Source organism: Gasterosteus aculeatus, chromosome 1, assembly GCF_964276395.1.
Source record: "Gasterosteus aculeatus chromosome 1, fGasAcu3.hap1.1, whole genome shotgun sequence".
In the NCBI taxonomy this organism is placed as follows: Eukaryota; Metazoa; Chordata; class Actinopteri; order Perciformes; family Gasterosteidae; genus Gasterosteus; species Gasterosteus aculeatus.
Genome location: NC_135688.1, coordinates 24,009,181 through 24,025,281, shown reverse-complemented (window position 1 = coordinate 24,025,281; position 16,101 = coordinate 24,009,181). Strand labels below are relative to the sequence as shown.

At 51.4% G+C, this 16,101-nt stretch overlaps 1 protein-coding gene across 11 annotated transcripts in view; it reads left to right on the top strand.

Moving 5' to 3' along the window:
- Positions 1 to 16,101, top strand: part of pard3ba (par-3 family cell polarity regulator beta a) — an 84,517-nt gene that overhangs the window by 56,011 nt on the left and 12,405 nt on the right. For 6 of the 11 annotated variants that reach the window (XM_078098129.1, XM_078098128.1, XM_078098133.1 and 3 more), the window contains 2 exons: positions 2,768 to 3,220; positions 7,768 to 7,876. In XM_078098129.1, the coding sequence (XP_077954255.1) occupies positions 2,768 to 3,220; positions 7,768 to 7,876 (562 nt within the window). Of the gene's footprint in view, positions 1 to 2,767; positions 3,221 to 4,833; positions 4,962 to 7,767; positions 7,877 to 16,101 lie in introns of those variants that run through there. The other 5 variants (XM_078098131.1, XM_078098130.1, XM_078098138.1 and 2 more) reach the window with 2 other exon arrangements.

Genomic DNA, 16,101 nt, shown 5'->3' with positions numbered 1-16,101 from the left:
CTAATTACTGCGATAACATTTCTGCTTGGCTGATTAACTGTTCTTCCCGCTCCGCTCATCTATATTCCTAAGCTCCTTATTCCTCCCCAGCCGAGGCTGCACTTTCACGGGAGGTCCGGCGCCTCCGTCCGTCTCCACTCTTTTCTCTCAACTCCCTCGCGGTGCTTCCTGTCTCCTGGTTTATTCTCCAACGGCGGTTTAGCCCTCTGCCAAAAATCTAAGCGAGAGGTCGGTAACGGGGTGAGCTCATCCTCCCTTTCTGCAGCGGGGGGAGAGGAGGGGTGGGGGGGGGGGTGTAATTGCACAGGTCAGGTCGGCGACTTTGCCACCCCGGCTGGCTGTGATCTGCATGTTTGGTTTCCAGAGCGCTCATTAGAGCGCGGATAACTGAGTGCCGGCAATCCCCCCCCCCCCCCCCTTCTTCTCTCCCCTAAAGTAATGAGAATGACAGTAGCTGCAGTAATTACAGTCAGTCCAGTTTCTTAGCAGCCGCAGGCTGTGCGGCACGCTTCCGGTACGACGGGCTGGCAGCGGCGGCGCGGAGATCGCCGACCTCGTTGTTTTTCAGGCGAATGGAGAGAGGAAGAGGCGGGTGAGGAAGGCGAGCGAGATGAACAACTTCCTGAGCAGTTCCTTGCGAATACGAAGTCGTGCTTCAAATGGGTCTCAAATTTCTACGTCATTAATTGTTCCCATATGTAGAGTGACAAACAACCCAGAGGGGGGGGGCTCTCATTCCCAGAGGCCAAAGCAAACCGATCGGCAAAGGCCGGGCTGCACGGAGGTGACTGTGACAATGAGGACAGCTAATAACTCTGGCGACAGCGGGGAGGGTATTAAATCGGACCCCCACGCCCCAGCGTTGGTGCCATGATGGAGTGGATGGAGTTGGTAGATAATGCCTCCCTTTCCCTCAGACTGTTTGCAGTTCCCCTCACAGTTTGCCTCAGCTCGCCTCCGCTGGGGCATTCGCCGCGGTTCCGTCACTTATTTCTATTTCGTGCCATCCGGCAGCCGCCGGACACTCGACAGGAAATGAACTGTCAGATTTGCGAAGGAGTGACGGAGCAGAGGCCGTCCTGAGAAGAGGCAGAAGTTAATAAAGGAGAGCGAGAGACTGAGTAATAAAAGAAAAGAAACTGACATGAGGCGTCGTTACCACCGCGGTGGAAAAAGATGGAATAAGATAATGTGGGGGGGGGGGGCGGGAAACCCTCATGGCAGGTACATGTCTTTAATTGGAGTCCCACTCCCATTCTCTTCTCTTTTCTTCCACCCTCTTTGCAGACAAAGCAGTGAGAAAAAGATCCTTTCCTAATTAATGCAGCTATAATGATGGTCCAACTGTGGACCTCTGCCCCCTTTGAATGTTGATTAAAGTGGTGTGTGTGTGTGTGTGTGTGTGTGTGTGTGTGTGTGTGTGTGTGTATATGTATAGGTGGGGGGGGGGGGGGGATTGAATCAGGCCTCTGAGCCAAGATAAACCTGGGATTTTTGGATAATCATATATTTGCGTCTATAATTATTTCTTTCGACGCACTCTGAGATGACTGGCGCACGTCGTGAACAGAAATGTATTCGCTCAACGGCGAGGTAATCTGCAGTCTGCTCTCGCCCCCCCGTACGTGGGGGTGCGTGGGAAATAAAACGTGGCAGGAAAAGCAAAAGCCGCCGACGGCGCGGCGCCCACACTGCTTCCACGGCGAGTGATCTCGAGGAAGCGACGCAGGAAGACGTCACGGCAACGAGTGTGTGATATTTGCCCCCCCCCAACCCCCACCCCCACACCCTGCTTAAACCAGGGCGGTGTAAAGCGAGGTGACCGAATGAGCCACATTAATTACCTTTAGCGCCGCCGGATCTCGTACGCCGCGCCGCTCTCGGGCCGGCGGGTTGCCATTCAGGGGCCATGGATCCTCCTGCAGCGGCAACGGGGGAATTGGGCCTCGCTGTTAATGAGATAAACACAAGCATCACGTTGGCTCGGCGGGGGAGAGAGGGAGAGAAAGGGAGAGAGAGGAGGAGAAGAAGAAGAAATACAAAAAGGAGGTTGGTTGTGTTGAGACGGAGGAGGCGAGATGAAGAGGGAGCGAGGGAAGGGGGCTTAGCGAGAGAAAGGTGAGAAAGACGATGTGAAGGAGAGATGGAAGAATACGAAACACTGAAAAGTGTAAGGCGGAGTTTCAAAATAATAAGATGACGGTCGCTACGGCAAAGAAAAACACGGCACACTTTAGTTTAACAGATTTTTTATTCGACCAAATATTTAAGTTTAAGTATGCTCCATATACTGCTGACAACTATACCCCCCCTGTGTACACACACACACACACACTCACACACTCTGGATTCTTGTTGCCCGCTGTGACATTATGACCACGTCTATCATGGAGCAGGTAAAGCCATTAAATAGACACACTGGGGTAAGAATGGGTTTGCCTAGCAGTGTGCGTGTGTTTGTGTGTGTGTGTGTGTGCGCGTGCGGGTATTTGTGCTGTGGTTGTATGTCATGTGAGCTAAAGAGCCAATTTCCTCACATCGTGCAAACTCTGTTTTTGCCATAAAAGTCTGTAAAAGGATTCCCACCAATGGGCAACAAATTGTGCCTTCAGAATAAAAGCACGGCCTGTAATGATATCTGGCTGATGTTATGCGATAATAATATCGAGCAGGAAGTAGCAGCGTTATCTCACCCCATGTGAATATTCCGCGTACCAGGTCCTTTTAAAACTTGTTCCATCCGTGTCCCATTCTTTATTTTGTCCAGATTTGGGAAGAAGAAAGACGACAAGAGCAAAGACGCCGCCAAAGCCTCCAGAAGCAAACTGGAGGCGCTCAGCGAAGAAGAGCTGGACAGGGGCAGGTATGAATCCCGGCTGGGTGGAAAAAACGAGGAGCGCATGCAACCGTGTCTTAACTGCCTCCTCTCTGATAGCTACGACCCGCGCCGCGCCGAGATCCACTCTGGCCGCGTCACGCCGGACTCCTTCCCCGAGGTGGAGGACGACGACAGCGACCCCAACTACGCCCGCATCGGCAACTTCCGCCAGCAGCCCTCGCCGCAGTCGTTGATCAGCCGCACGCCGTCCCCGGCGCCACCGTCCCTCAGTGGGCCCGACCCGAGGGCCTCCGCCGATGAGCTGGATGGGCTCTACGCCAAGGTCAATAAGTCCAGACCGCCGGCGGCGCTCCAGAACCAGCATCAAACGCAGGCGGACAGGTGAGGACCCAACTCGTGCTTAAACGCTCTGCGCTCCGTCAAAGCTGAGCGTCGCGGCAGCTCGCCGTTTTTTTCCTCCGTGTTCTATGTTTCAAAACCTGACCGTTTTATTTATATTGTTCATTATGATATCGGGGTGTCAGTGCCCTCAGTGTTGAGTTCAAGAAAAGCATCTCATCAGAGCCGTCGTTCCTCACAAATTCTGAAGTTATTGAAACCGCCGACTTATTCCCACAGCGTTTTTGGTACTTAAGCGGAAAAACATGGGAAATCTAATGAGGATTCTCATGCAAATTGATCATTTCCAGTGTGAAATAATACGGGCTACATTAAAACTTCCGTCAATTTAAACTCTGACAGAATTTACTATTGACTTGCAAATCAAAAACTAAGCCCCCGCGCGCCCAATCTCATCCAAAAAAAAAAAAAACTAAAGAGAGAGATGGAAAGGAGACAGATGGGAATGGAAGGAAGTGACAGATGGGGAGGCAGACAGAACGAGATAAAAAAAGGAGGGGAATAGAGTAGAGAAATAGAGCCAAAATGGAAAGGGAAATAGGCCGGGTAAATTCGCGAGGGAAGACGTGACAGAGGCGAGGATGCAGACAAAAGCGGCAGAGGGATAATTAGCCACTAGCAGCTGACAGATCTGTTCGACCACTTTAGCTCTCACACACTAGTGGTGGGTACTTCATTACCAGCCTGTTGTCTCCCCCTCTCTCTCGGTCTCTCTTACACTCTCGCCGCGTCGCTCGTCCGTTCTCCCCGCCCCATCTGTGTTGGATAGTCTTTAGCATTAGCCTGATGGATGAGGAGCCTCCCTTGGCTCGTGAGTCTCCAGAGAGACCAAGGAAAAGCCTCTCCCCCGATACTGTGGCCGCCAAAATGAAGGTATATTCCCTGGTTAAATATAGCTGGCCATGTTGGATGACCTCAGACGTAACCCGTGGTCTCACCCCCCCACATCGCCGGCTATTTCCAGTCCCCGCCCCGCCAACCTGCGGCTTGGACGAGGAGCGCTCATTCACAAAGTCGGCGCATCTGTTTCAACACACCCGCGCAGACGGAGAGAGACCGCCGCCAGTCTGGACCCCCCCCACGCCCCCATCTCCCTTCACTCACACAGACATACACAGGCACGGTCATAAATAGATGCATGCTCACACACAGACACACGGCCACCCACCTGTAATGCTCCGGCGAGGAAGCCCAGTGTATCCTAGCAACAATGCTGTGTGTGGTCCGGTGGGGTTTTGTACCGACGCACTGAAATCCTAGGTGTAAGATTACTTACTGTGTGTGTATAAATATACACAAAGTGCATGAGTTTTACTTCTCAAGTGCAAAAGCTTTAGTGTTTCCAAGGGAACCACATATGTGGTTTCTCTCGTCTCCTGTTTTATCGACGCTGAGGAGAAAAGCGGCCATTATCCAAGAGGGACATCCTCAATGCTAATATGTTTTTGGGAAATAAACGCGCATGCCTCCGCTTCCTCCATGTTTGCTTAGTTTTGCCAAGTGAGACATATCAGCCCCCCCCCCCGCGCACCTTCTCTCCTGAACAGCGGACCCCATCGCTGTCTCTCTAATTCACCGTTGGACATTTTCATTAGGACCCTCATTGGCAGGTGTGCGCTGTGATGGGCGTCGCATTTGATTACCGCGGCGCCGCCGGCTGACCTGTGGAGGGGGAAAAAAAAGGTTAGCTATGCTTGTCAAATTTTATTAGTCGAAAGGCACTCCTCAACGCCGCGGACGCTGAGATGAAAGGGAGATTGGGGAGAGGGGGCCTCTCTCTCTCTCTCTCTCTCTCTCTCTCAGGAGGGCTGAGAAAAGGAAGGTGAAGGGGAGCCTGTAAGCCAAGAAGTAAAGTGAGCGAAACCCCCCCCCCCCAGTCTCCGTCCCTACTATGTGGCACCAGAGTGACACACCTTTAGGACTTTAGGTAAGTCCAAACCTCAAAACGCTTCATACGTGCCTCGACTAATTGCCGAAAACGTTTTTTCATAAGAAGCTACGAGCTCTTTGTGGTATCAATTTGTTGGCTTCCTTCATATGTTCTGAATGGGTTTTTTTTGGGGGGGGGGGTAACCATCTTTTGGTGCAATGCTTGGTGCAAGACACGCTTGTAGTACGGAAAAGACAGGAAGCTGACTTTATACAAGTAACACTTCCCATTACGGCAGAAGGGTAGATGCAGAATACAATTCCCCATTTCTCGCCAACGAAAAATGCAATCGACTTGTTTTCTCGCCGCAGATTTAGTTGTCAAGCAACACCTGCCTGAAGAAGAGCTCAAAGAGGAAATGTGTTGTTCCCTCGGAAATAAACAACACATCATTAGTGCAGACTGCACATTAAGTCAGTGTCTTCTACGCCTTTATAGAGCCTCTTTTGTTGGAAAGAAAATGTTTTTCCATCCGAGCCCCCCCCCCCCATCCCCCCTCAAGCTTTTCTTTTGTTCATGGGCAGTTACACGGAGGAAGCCCGCGGTTACTGGAAGCTGGTGTTTGATTTGGAGCTTATCAGGTTTCATTTTTTTTATGGCGCTGCACTTAGTGGAACACAGACGCGTAAAAGTGTCTGTTTTTCCTCTGGAGAAAGTCTTTTTTTTGAGGGGGGGGGAGGGTTCCCAAGATGAGGACACAGCGCCAACGGAGACCCGCGCACCTTGATGCGCGCTTACCGGTTGAGGGGTAAACCGCCTGCACTGGGCCTTTTCCATCCATCCATCCATCCATCCATCCATCCCCCGCTCGCTTTCACACAGCAGCCATTTTCCTTTTGTTTTGTTCCCCTTCTCCCCCGTTCGCTTGTCTTTTTCCGTCGCCGTTTGATTTTGCTCTCATTCTGTCTTCTGACGCGTCTTTCGTTTCCTGCCCCCCCCCCCTCCCCGCCTCGCCTCCTGGTCTCCGTCCCGCTCTTTCCTCCTCCACCTTCTCCATCTCTGATCAGCCTGCATAGTCGGCTTGGAGGAAATCGCACGACTGACTCAAGTGGCAGCGATCTCCGCGGGATGAACGAATGGAGCAAACTAGGACGTTGATCAGCTGTGGCCTATTTACACGTCAAACAGCCCCCCCCCCCCTCACCGCCCGCGTCTCATAAAGAAACATGTGAAAGCCAGTAGATCCCCACGCAATCTACCTTGTGTTGAAAAGGTATCGCATCACACCGCCCTGTAGAGAAAGCTGCCGGGGCCCCGGAGCTTCAATCTGTTGTGTTCCCAGTGCAGACAGGCAATCAGCGGCCGTTATTAGCTGCTGATGACAGCGGGGGAGCCTACCTGTCTCCCTCTACACACACACACACACACACACACACACACTCTCTCCTGTCACTGTGTTTGAAAGCAGCCCGCCAAGGACCGTCCATCCCATCGAGCTGCCACTCGACGAGGCCCTGTAATGTTTTTATCCACAATCGCCGCCCGTCTTCAGCTATTAATATGATAATATTTGGCTTCGTCAGTGACGGAGGCCGCGGCGTAATGAGATAATTACGGTGTTGTTTTTCGCCCGGGAGAGCGACACGTGCGCTCAATCAAAATATGGCAGCCTTAATTACGGGCCCGGGGATTGGCTAATGGGTTTAGTGGAAGAAGGGTGGGAAAAAACAATCTTTTCTCTGAGGGTCTGTTTGTTTGTGTGGGCGGTCGGGGGCGAGTAAGAGGGAGGGGGGGATGCGGCCGTTGGCATTTTCCCCCTGTTTCAGGTGTGTGAAACCGATGCAGGGGAAAGAGGGGTGAAAGTTTGCTTTTTTAAAAATGTGTAATTATTATTCTTTATTGCCATTTAATATTTCCATTCAGTGTTTTATCTCCTGAGGACCAAACGGCAAGCAGGCGACGTATCGGTGTCAATGCCAGATACCCGCTTCCAATGCAGCCGGTAAACACAGATAAACGACAGCGCTGTCGTACATCCTGAAGGATTGTGCTCGTTCAGGCACACTGTGTGTGTGTGTGTGTGTGTGTGTGTGTGTGTGTGCGCGCAGAAGCCTTTGTTCATGCGCAGGTGTGTGTAGCTTATCTAGCATTAAGGTCCAGTGAGCATGATGACGGTTTCTCTTTTTAGTTTCCACCTTTTGGATCACTCTCTCGTTGACGTGTCTGGGTGTAGTTCAGGTGAGGGGGGGGCGGGCTGAATCGGCCTATGCGACTTTGTGTTGAAAAAGCACATCCATCAAATGTTTTTCGAATGTTCTCTTTTTTTTTTTTTCCCGCCTTGGTTTTGTCTGTCAGCTGTAGAGAGTTCAGCTCAGGCGGCGATGTCTTCTCAGAGGCGGTGCTTTGTGGTTATTATCTGTCTGCCGGGGCCTGTCAGTCTCGCTGCGCTGTCAAAGGGTTGTCGCTGCAAAGCCCCCCCCAACCAAAAAAAAGAAAAGGATACAGGTGGATTTAAGAGAGGATGAAGCTGAATGTATCATGTTGTACTTGGCCTTTTTAGTTGCCGTGGAGGAAGAAAAGGAGACTCTCGCCATGATTGCTCTCCCTAAATCTCTGACCCCCCCCCCCCCCTCCCTCTCCATCTCCCCCCTCTCCACAGTGATCAGCGTCTTCAGGGGATGCGCAGGTATCAGCAGGCACGAGCCGCTCCGGTCTACGACGAGCTCGACGCCCAACGCCGCCGAGTGCTGGAGCACGACCCGCACTGGGTGAGTGCCCCTCCCCCCTGTCCCCCCCCCCCACACACACACACACACACACACACACACACACACACACGCGCGCGCGGCAGCCCGCGGCAGGCTGATGGATTCTCGCCATAATGGCCCATCCACACGAAATGTTAAATGGAGGCATTTATGTTTTCTCCAGAGCGCCCTCTCCCCCATCAGACCGCTGACATTTCCTTCAGCTCTGCACCACAGACTTCTCTCCCCTCCTCCGTTGCCTCCCTGGTGTCCCGCCCTCGGTTCCCCTCCTCCTCCTCTTTCTGGTTTTGTCGGCGATAACAACAGCGGCCTGAGATCTCCCTGCGGTTGCCTCTCCTAACCAAGCAGCACTGCTAAATGTGCCTGAACCGGTATCGATCCAGCCCGAGGAATCATATCATTTACCTCCGTTCACTCCCCAACTGTCCCAGCCATGGAAATCAATAGGCGTTTATCAGCCATTTTTTGAAATGGGAAATTCTTTTTTTTTTTTTTAATAGCGAGCCCAGGGATGCAGAAAATCACACTTTGATCCCAATCGGAATCGTTGGATCTGAAGCATTTCCTCTGTGCTGGATCTCACTTTTTTTTTTCATGCCGCGAGCAAAAGAGAAGTTGCAAAGGCATCTGGGAAATACGCTATGGATTTACTGACAGCGTCGCCCAACACCTAATCGCCCGGCACGCCGCGCTGCACACTTGCTCATCCGTGGTGTTTATTGAGCGCGGTTTTGTTTGTCAGAGGCCTCAGTAACACCAGGCATGACCCGCGGGTCCGCCGGCCCCCCAGGTGGGACGCGTGACTCCGTCGGTACCGAAACCGATGCAATCAAAGAGCGGCGAGCGCGAGACGCGACCTACCTGCGATCCGATTTGTTATTTTTTTCCACCCCACCGAAAAAGAAATACCCAGCGGTGTGGGTTCCTCCCCCGAGGAGCCCGATAATGAAACACCCCCACACACACACACACGCACTACGCATGTGGCGAGAATCGAAACAGTAAAACTCCTGGGAAGTAACGTTGTGTACAAAGAAAGAGAGAGAAGGTGTTAATGGCCGGCTGTTTTGAAACGCAACACGATGGAGGGAAAATCCCGCTGGAAGAATATTTAAATTTGAGCGCCTTCTGGCCGCGTTGTCGCCTGAGCAAGAGGATTGTGGATGTGGTCACCCGATCCATCCACGTCTCTCGGCGGCTCTCCGTCCGCGTGATCCGCAGGTGTTTGTGTGTGCGCAGATGAATCTGGTCTTCAGTGAAGGGACGTCATGTCCCTTTCTCTCCCCCCTGTGTCCCTGTCTCTCTCTCCATCCCTAATTTGACCCTTCCCCCGTGTTCGCTGTCTCTGGATAGGTCACACTTGCAATTATGACCACCACGCTGTCCCCTCCTCTCTGTCTATTTTTCTCCATATGCTAATGATCGGCTCTCTGTAAGGTCTTGATGGCCAATTAGGGGCCACAAGGGAGCACCAGGAGCTTCTTTTCATAGGCTCCTTTGTTTCATAACCGCAAGCAGGAATGACTCTTGAGAGTCTTTCCCCTCGATATTTCACTGACTGAGTGCAGTAGTTGATTCTTGTTTACTTGTTTAGTTATCATGTCGCAGTGTAGTAGGACACTTGAGCCATCTGGCTCTTAAAGCATCTTCTCTGTTGTGGAGGAAACTCCTGCTTTGCCGCTGAGTAGATTTGCGGTCCAAGTGCAAGCTGAGATGGGTCTGGTTCTTGACAAAACACACCCTTCGTTCTTTGTTTTTGTTTTTTTTGCCCCCGGTGGGGTTATTTTTGGGTCGTCCGGTGACGTGCGTCACCACAACCACTTATTCACACCGCTGACACGTTATGTGTCTTTTGTGTACCGCAGAGCTGATTGCATGACATGCGTGCTATGTGTTATTACAAACTCCATGTGCCTTCCAGCTGACCACGCACAAGCGAGCCGGAGCAGAAACACACACACACACACACACGCGCGCAAACTCATACATCTTATCTTCAACTCATTACCCCGGGAATCGTAAACAACATTGGGCAGCACGTGTGACACTTTAATGAACAGCGAAGTCACAGAGAAACCACGCGCGCAACTGCACACTCAAAGTCATTATAACACTCACTCGCTCACACACACACACACACACACACACACACACGCACACAATGACTCTCACACACAAGTCCAGATAGGACTTGTCATCCGTTTCGCAGCTGTTTTGTTTTTTTGTACTCTCTAATGTCGCGTGTGTGTGGACATCCATCACCTTGATGATATTTTAATGTCACATCCTCAGGCTGTCTCAATACCCCCCCCCCCCCCCTACCCTCCCTCCCGCCCCCCCAGCCTCTTTCTCTCTTACTTTTTTCTCTCCATCTCACACGTCAGACATCACTTCATAAATAAACCCCCACATCGTTAAGTAAACATGGACCAGCCTGTCACGATGATAGATGGCCCCCCCCCACACACACACACACGTGCCCACAGGCGAAAAGCCCCCTGCCGTGCTCTGCGCCCGCAGCACTAATGAATGTGTACGGATTCATGAAAAGCAGCGGCAGAAGTAACGGTAGAGCGACCTGAAGGTAGAGGCGGGCCCTCTCCGCGGTTATACCGATATGCCGTTTTGTTTGGCAACCAATGCGTACTAGTGTACCAACCCCCCCCCCCCCCCCCCCCCACCACCCCGCCAACACACAGACACACCTGAAGGCGACGCGTCACACACAGCGGAGGGGGGTCGTCGATGTGCTGCCGGACGTCCCGCTGCGCGCACACTCTTGGGGATATCCGCCACACACACATTAGAAAGAAAGCTGCAGACCAAGACGGGAGGGAAGGGGGGAGGGGGGAGGGGGGGAGGCACGAGGAGGACAGACAGGACCGAAGGACTCAAGGAGGCGTTGAGCTGAACAACTGAGGTGTGTGGGAGGGGTAAACTTTACCTTTACGGAAATGATGCGTTGTTCGAACCGTAAGGAACGGAGGGAGGGAGGGAGGAGAGCGTGGGAGAAACGCCGGTTTGGGCATATGGGAGGAAGAGAGGGAGAGCAGCTGGTCCGGGGGAGATTCTCTGAAGGAGGCTGCACTAATGTTAGTCTAATGTTGGTGTTAATCATGTTAGCATATGCCCTGTGCGTGTATGTGTACGCTGTTGATTTGAGTTTTTACTTATGCACCTGCCATATTTTAATGAGGAAAAAGACAGACCATCACTCAGTATCTCTCTCTCTCACACACACACACACACGTGCGCGCACAGCACATGCAACCCTACACTTGTGTCTTTGTGAGGAAGCTTGACGTGAAGCATTCAATTACCTCAACTTAAACCGAGTTCTATCCTAAAACTCTTAATTGTTCCTCGCTATAAGATCTATAAGTAAAAACACACACACACACACACACACACACACACACACACACACACACACACACACACACACACACACACACACACACACACACACAGAGTTAAGCTGCCCAGGCACTTTTTACACAGAAGCACACACATGCACAATGCATAAAAACCAGGCTTGCGCACAGACATGTATAACTTTAAAGGGGTAACATACCACAAACCCATAAAAACACAATCCACTCGCAGCCATGAAAAGGCGACACACACACACACACTTACCATGAAAGGGCTGCAAACCTCAGCTCTGGCCCAAACTAAAGTTCTCGGGAGGAGCCCCCAGATCCCCACAGGCAGCTCACACACACACACACACACTTTTTGTGGGCAAAATCTCGTAATTTTGTAATTACAAGAAATGCATCTGCCCGAATCCTCGCTTTTTTTTCTTCTTCTTTTCCCCCCGTCATCCCTCAGGCCTGTGTGCCGATCAAAGGCCGCCCGTCGGTGCTGACTCTCTGAACCGGGGCCCCGCTGCTATTCTGGCCCGTGTAATTACAGCTGGGCCGCACCGCAAGCCGGTGTTGGGGTCGCACGCCCCAGAATAAACCCGGGCGCGCCGCTGCGAGCGGCTACTGGTGGAACGAGGCCGGGCAGGAGAGAAATGACAGAGGAGGGGAAGCGGCGGCAGGGAGAGCTCACAGGAGACTGCTGAGCTGGTAATTATAAAAGAAAGTAGCTGTGGAGATAGTTCCCCCCTCACAAGCCTTTTAGGTATCTGCCAGCGGGGTGTTATTAATCTATCTATTAATCGCAAACGTAATTGTTTTCTCATCCATTAAAACATTCCACAGGACGGACGCGATGCTTGGTGGCTATCCAGAAAACGAAATGAGCTCATTCAAACCGATCAGATCACTTGAAACCATTCTCCATTTATTGACCACGGCCGTGGTCGTTTGATTGGCTCTCGCAGAGAACACGCACACACACGCACACACACACACACACACACACACACACAGAAAGAGAGACTCTGGCTGAACTCTCGCTCTCACTCCCGGGAGACGAAGACGGGGGCGAGCATCTCATTCTGCCATTACTCACACACACACACACACACACACACAAACAAACACCCAAGCCGCTCTTCTTCTTCTCCTTCGTCTCTTTGCAAAGTCACAATGAGCAATTCCGTCCACGGACTCTCCTCCCCCCTCGGCCTTTACTTAGGATCCTCCCCTCTCTTGTTTCAATTTGCTTTATTCCAACGCCGCGATGCATCGCTGTGTTCCGCCACCTCCGGGCCCCCTCGCTCCCCGCACGGGGCCCGGCGGGGTCCCGCAGGAGGTTGTTCGCAGTCTGCCACCCTGTCCATTATTCGTCTCATGGCCTACGGGCGCAGTGTGATCCGTCCGCGGGTTGATGGAAGTCATATGAGAAGTAAACTCCAGATGCACCAAATGCTCAATGGTGAATCCCCCCTGATCATAAATTGGGGTCTGTTAGTAATTGCTGGCACCGGCAACACCCCCTAAAGACCTTGATGGTTTTGTTTCATGCAAATACCCAAGAATCAGAGAGAAGCCCCCAAAGTGGCATGAGGGGAGGAAAAGAAGAGTTGGATTGCATGATATTGAGGTGGCTTATTATGGGCCCTTGAGAAAATGTTCTTTTACGTAGGAGAAGAGCCAGAAAATGAAAATCTTCCCAGAAATCAATGCACACTTTGAAAATAACAACAAATCTTTGATTCAAAAGGACAACAAGAGAACTTGTGTTCCTCCATCGTGGTTAAGAGGGCCTGCATCGATTCCAGTGGGCGGAACCTTGTGAGGCGTTACGCCGAAAGGCCGACATCAGACATGCGGCTTTGGCGTCTCGCAGAAAGGAAACCCCGATGCGAGAAGGATCCAGATATCACGTCTCCTTTTTTATTTGCTGCATGGGAGCAAACCGCCGAGCAGGAATTTTGGCCGTCCGGACCCCCTTTTTTTTGTTAAAGGGCTTCCTTTGAAGGGCCTGGAGCCACATCGAAGCGCGTGAAGGTCAAGCACAACATTTGCAGCAGGCCGGCGGAGGGCGTGAGGAGCTGGTATGGGAGGGGTCGACCCCCACTTCCATAAAATCTGTTACTGTAATAACGGGGGGAGAAGGGGGAATTCTGGAAGATTCGATTTTGCCACGGGATGTACTTTTTTTGGGGGCATCATCTAACCTGGAGAGGGACGCATAAAACCAAACACACACACACACGCGTGCACGCACACACAAACACACACCGGGGCCTTCGGATGTTATTTCAGTAAACAGTGGGGAGGCGAACAAACCCACCACGGAGGAGGAGGAGGCGAAGGGGGGAGGAACAGGGTAAATAAACAACATCCCATGGCCACTGCCATGGCCACACACACACACACACACCGACACATGGAACAGGTTTAACATGCATGTCGATTGCAGTTGTCAAATGCCCACACGTGCAGGTTCCCCCTCAAAAACATACTGATAAGAGGGCACTGGTTCCGCCCCACGTTGCGCCCCCCCACCCCCCTTAACGACGGATATAAATGGCCAATTTACTAAACGTATGTGGCTAACAGCCACTTAAACAAATCAAGTATGCTGTCGGCCTGTAAAATATATTTATTTCCTCCGTGACATCCGGCTCGAGTCTCGTGTGTCTGAAGCATCCCGGCGAGATGAGCCCCCAGACGGGCGCCCTGTCGGGGTCCGAACCCGGCGGAATGTAAAAGCCTTCCTAAGGTCAAGAGTTGAGACAAACACCAGCGCTAACAACCAGGACAATCACCAGCAGATTGACCGATTACCAAAATAGGCTGCATTCCAGTCTGAGTGTGTGTAACCTTTGGTCCCTGTGTGCGTGCGTGCGTGCGTGCGTGTGTGTGTGTGTGTGTGTGTGTGTGGGGGGACCATCTGCTGCTAACGAGCTCAGTGAGCATGGTGCAGGTGTGGGAGTGTTTAGTGGACACTGGGGGGGAAAGTGAGCACACACGGAGCCTCCTAATGCAGCGTAATCTTGCGTGCCGGCGGCTCAACGTGAAAGAGGCGCTCTGACCTCCTCCAGGAGCCGGTTGGTTATTTGGTCGGTAACTATACCAACAGAGCGTTTTTCGGAAAGAGATTGCAAATTCGGAATGTTTCGTGAAGAAGATTTCCCGTCGGAGGACGACACTTTGCTGCTGGAAAGATTTCCACTAACATGTGGCTTTTGTCTTCGAGAGGGAAAGGTGACGATCGGCATTCATTCCTGGGACAAATAACTCTGCATTAATCCCAAAATAAACAAGACCTATAATTTATACAGCGTATTAGAATGCTCTACTGCAGTCATTTTACCTCGCAGATCAAACATAAAATAATTGTAAAACAATCTGAAAATATCGCAGTCACTGCAATACATTCACTGTTTACATTTCGGACCCCAAAAGGACATAAAGGCGCACAGCTGGAAGGTCTTTATCGGGTTTTCTCACATAAACCTGCATATGCGCCCTTATTTTGAAAGGGAAGGTGGAGTCAGTAGATTGACTTTTGCATTCACACACAGCAAACGGCATGTTTCCCATCTACATTTCCTCGCTCTCTCTTATTCGTTCCCTCTCATTGGGAGGTGGGCAGAGTTTTTGTAAGAGGGGGGGGGGGGGGGGGGGGGGCGGCCGGCAGAGGCTCCACACTGAGACGCGTGCATATTTATCTTCCAAGATGGATGGCAGAGGAGTCGATGGCAGTACAGGAGGCTAATTATGCCGTTTTGGCAAAAGCCAATGGGGGGGGGCACAATCTCAGTCACGGGATGAAAGCCCTGCTCCGGCATTGTGTCAGTGGTTTATTGTGTATATATATGAGCATCGCAGAGCGACAGCGATGCCAAAAAGTGCTTCAGGAAATTCATTTCCTGAGCTCCGGTGAATGCGACAGCTGCGCCGCTGCAGTTGATTGGTGTGTGTCAAAGTACGGCTTTCTAATTCGGAAAAATGGAAAAGTGAAAAAGCTCATTCACGAGCACGCCAAGCTTTCCGCCCGGAGCGTCTTGTCAGCCGCGGAAAGGCGGCGATGACTCGACACAACGATACACTCAACGAGAGCGACTGTTCCCGATGTGTTTACGCTCATTTCACCTGGAGATCCTCCGGTTGTGATCACACACAGACGCCGTAGTTCAGGTCTTTCAGCTTTACGAATTTTATTTTTTTTCTCCACATGACACACACACGAATCCTGTGTGTGTGTGTGTGTGTGTGTGTGTTGTGGTCTGGGATGGATTCAAAAGAGAATTTGGCTTCCTCTCGGCTACTGTCTCACAGAGAAGACATTCACTTTTTGCTCTGATAACCACTCGCACATGCCATGTGTATATGTATGTGTGTGTATATAATATATATATATATATATATATATATATATATATATAGCTCATGACATTCTGTACATGTAGATACACCCACACAGCCCGAAGTTGCCGGGATTGACTCCAGCCTGTATGAAGGATAAGCGGCTTTGCAGATGGATGGATGTAGATACACACACACACACACACACACACACACATGATATCACCAGGTTCAAAGCGAGGACGTGAACTTGGAGCCCTGAAGACGAAGCCTCTCTTAATTAAGCACCTGCATGTTCGCTCCAACCTAGATGAATTTCATTTTGCTGTTTTACCAGTTGCCATGGTGAGGGTGAGACTTTTTTTGTGTGTTTGTTTACTTGCGTGTGTGTGTGTGTGTGTGCGCGCCGTAGCAGAGTTTCAAAGCGCATCATCCGGCACTAAAGCTGGCTCTTCTAATTTGGGGAAATGGGCTTCCGCTTTGGAAGCATCCGTATGACAGCCATTTTGTGTG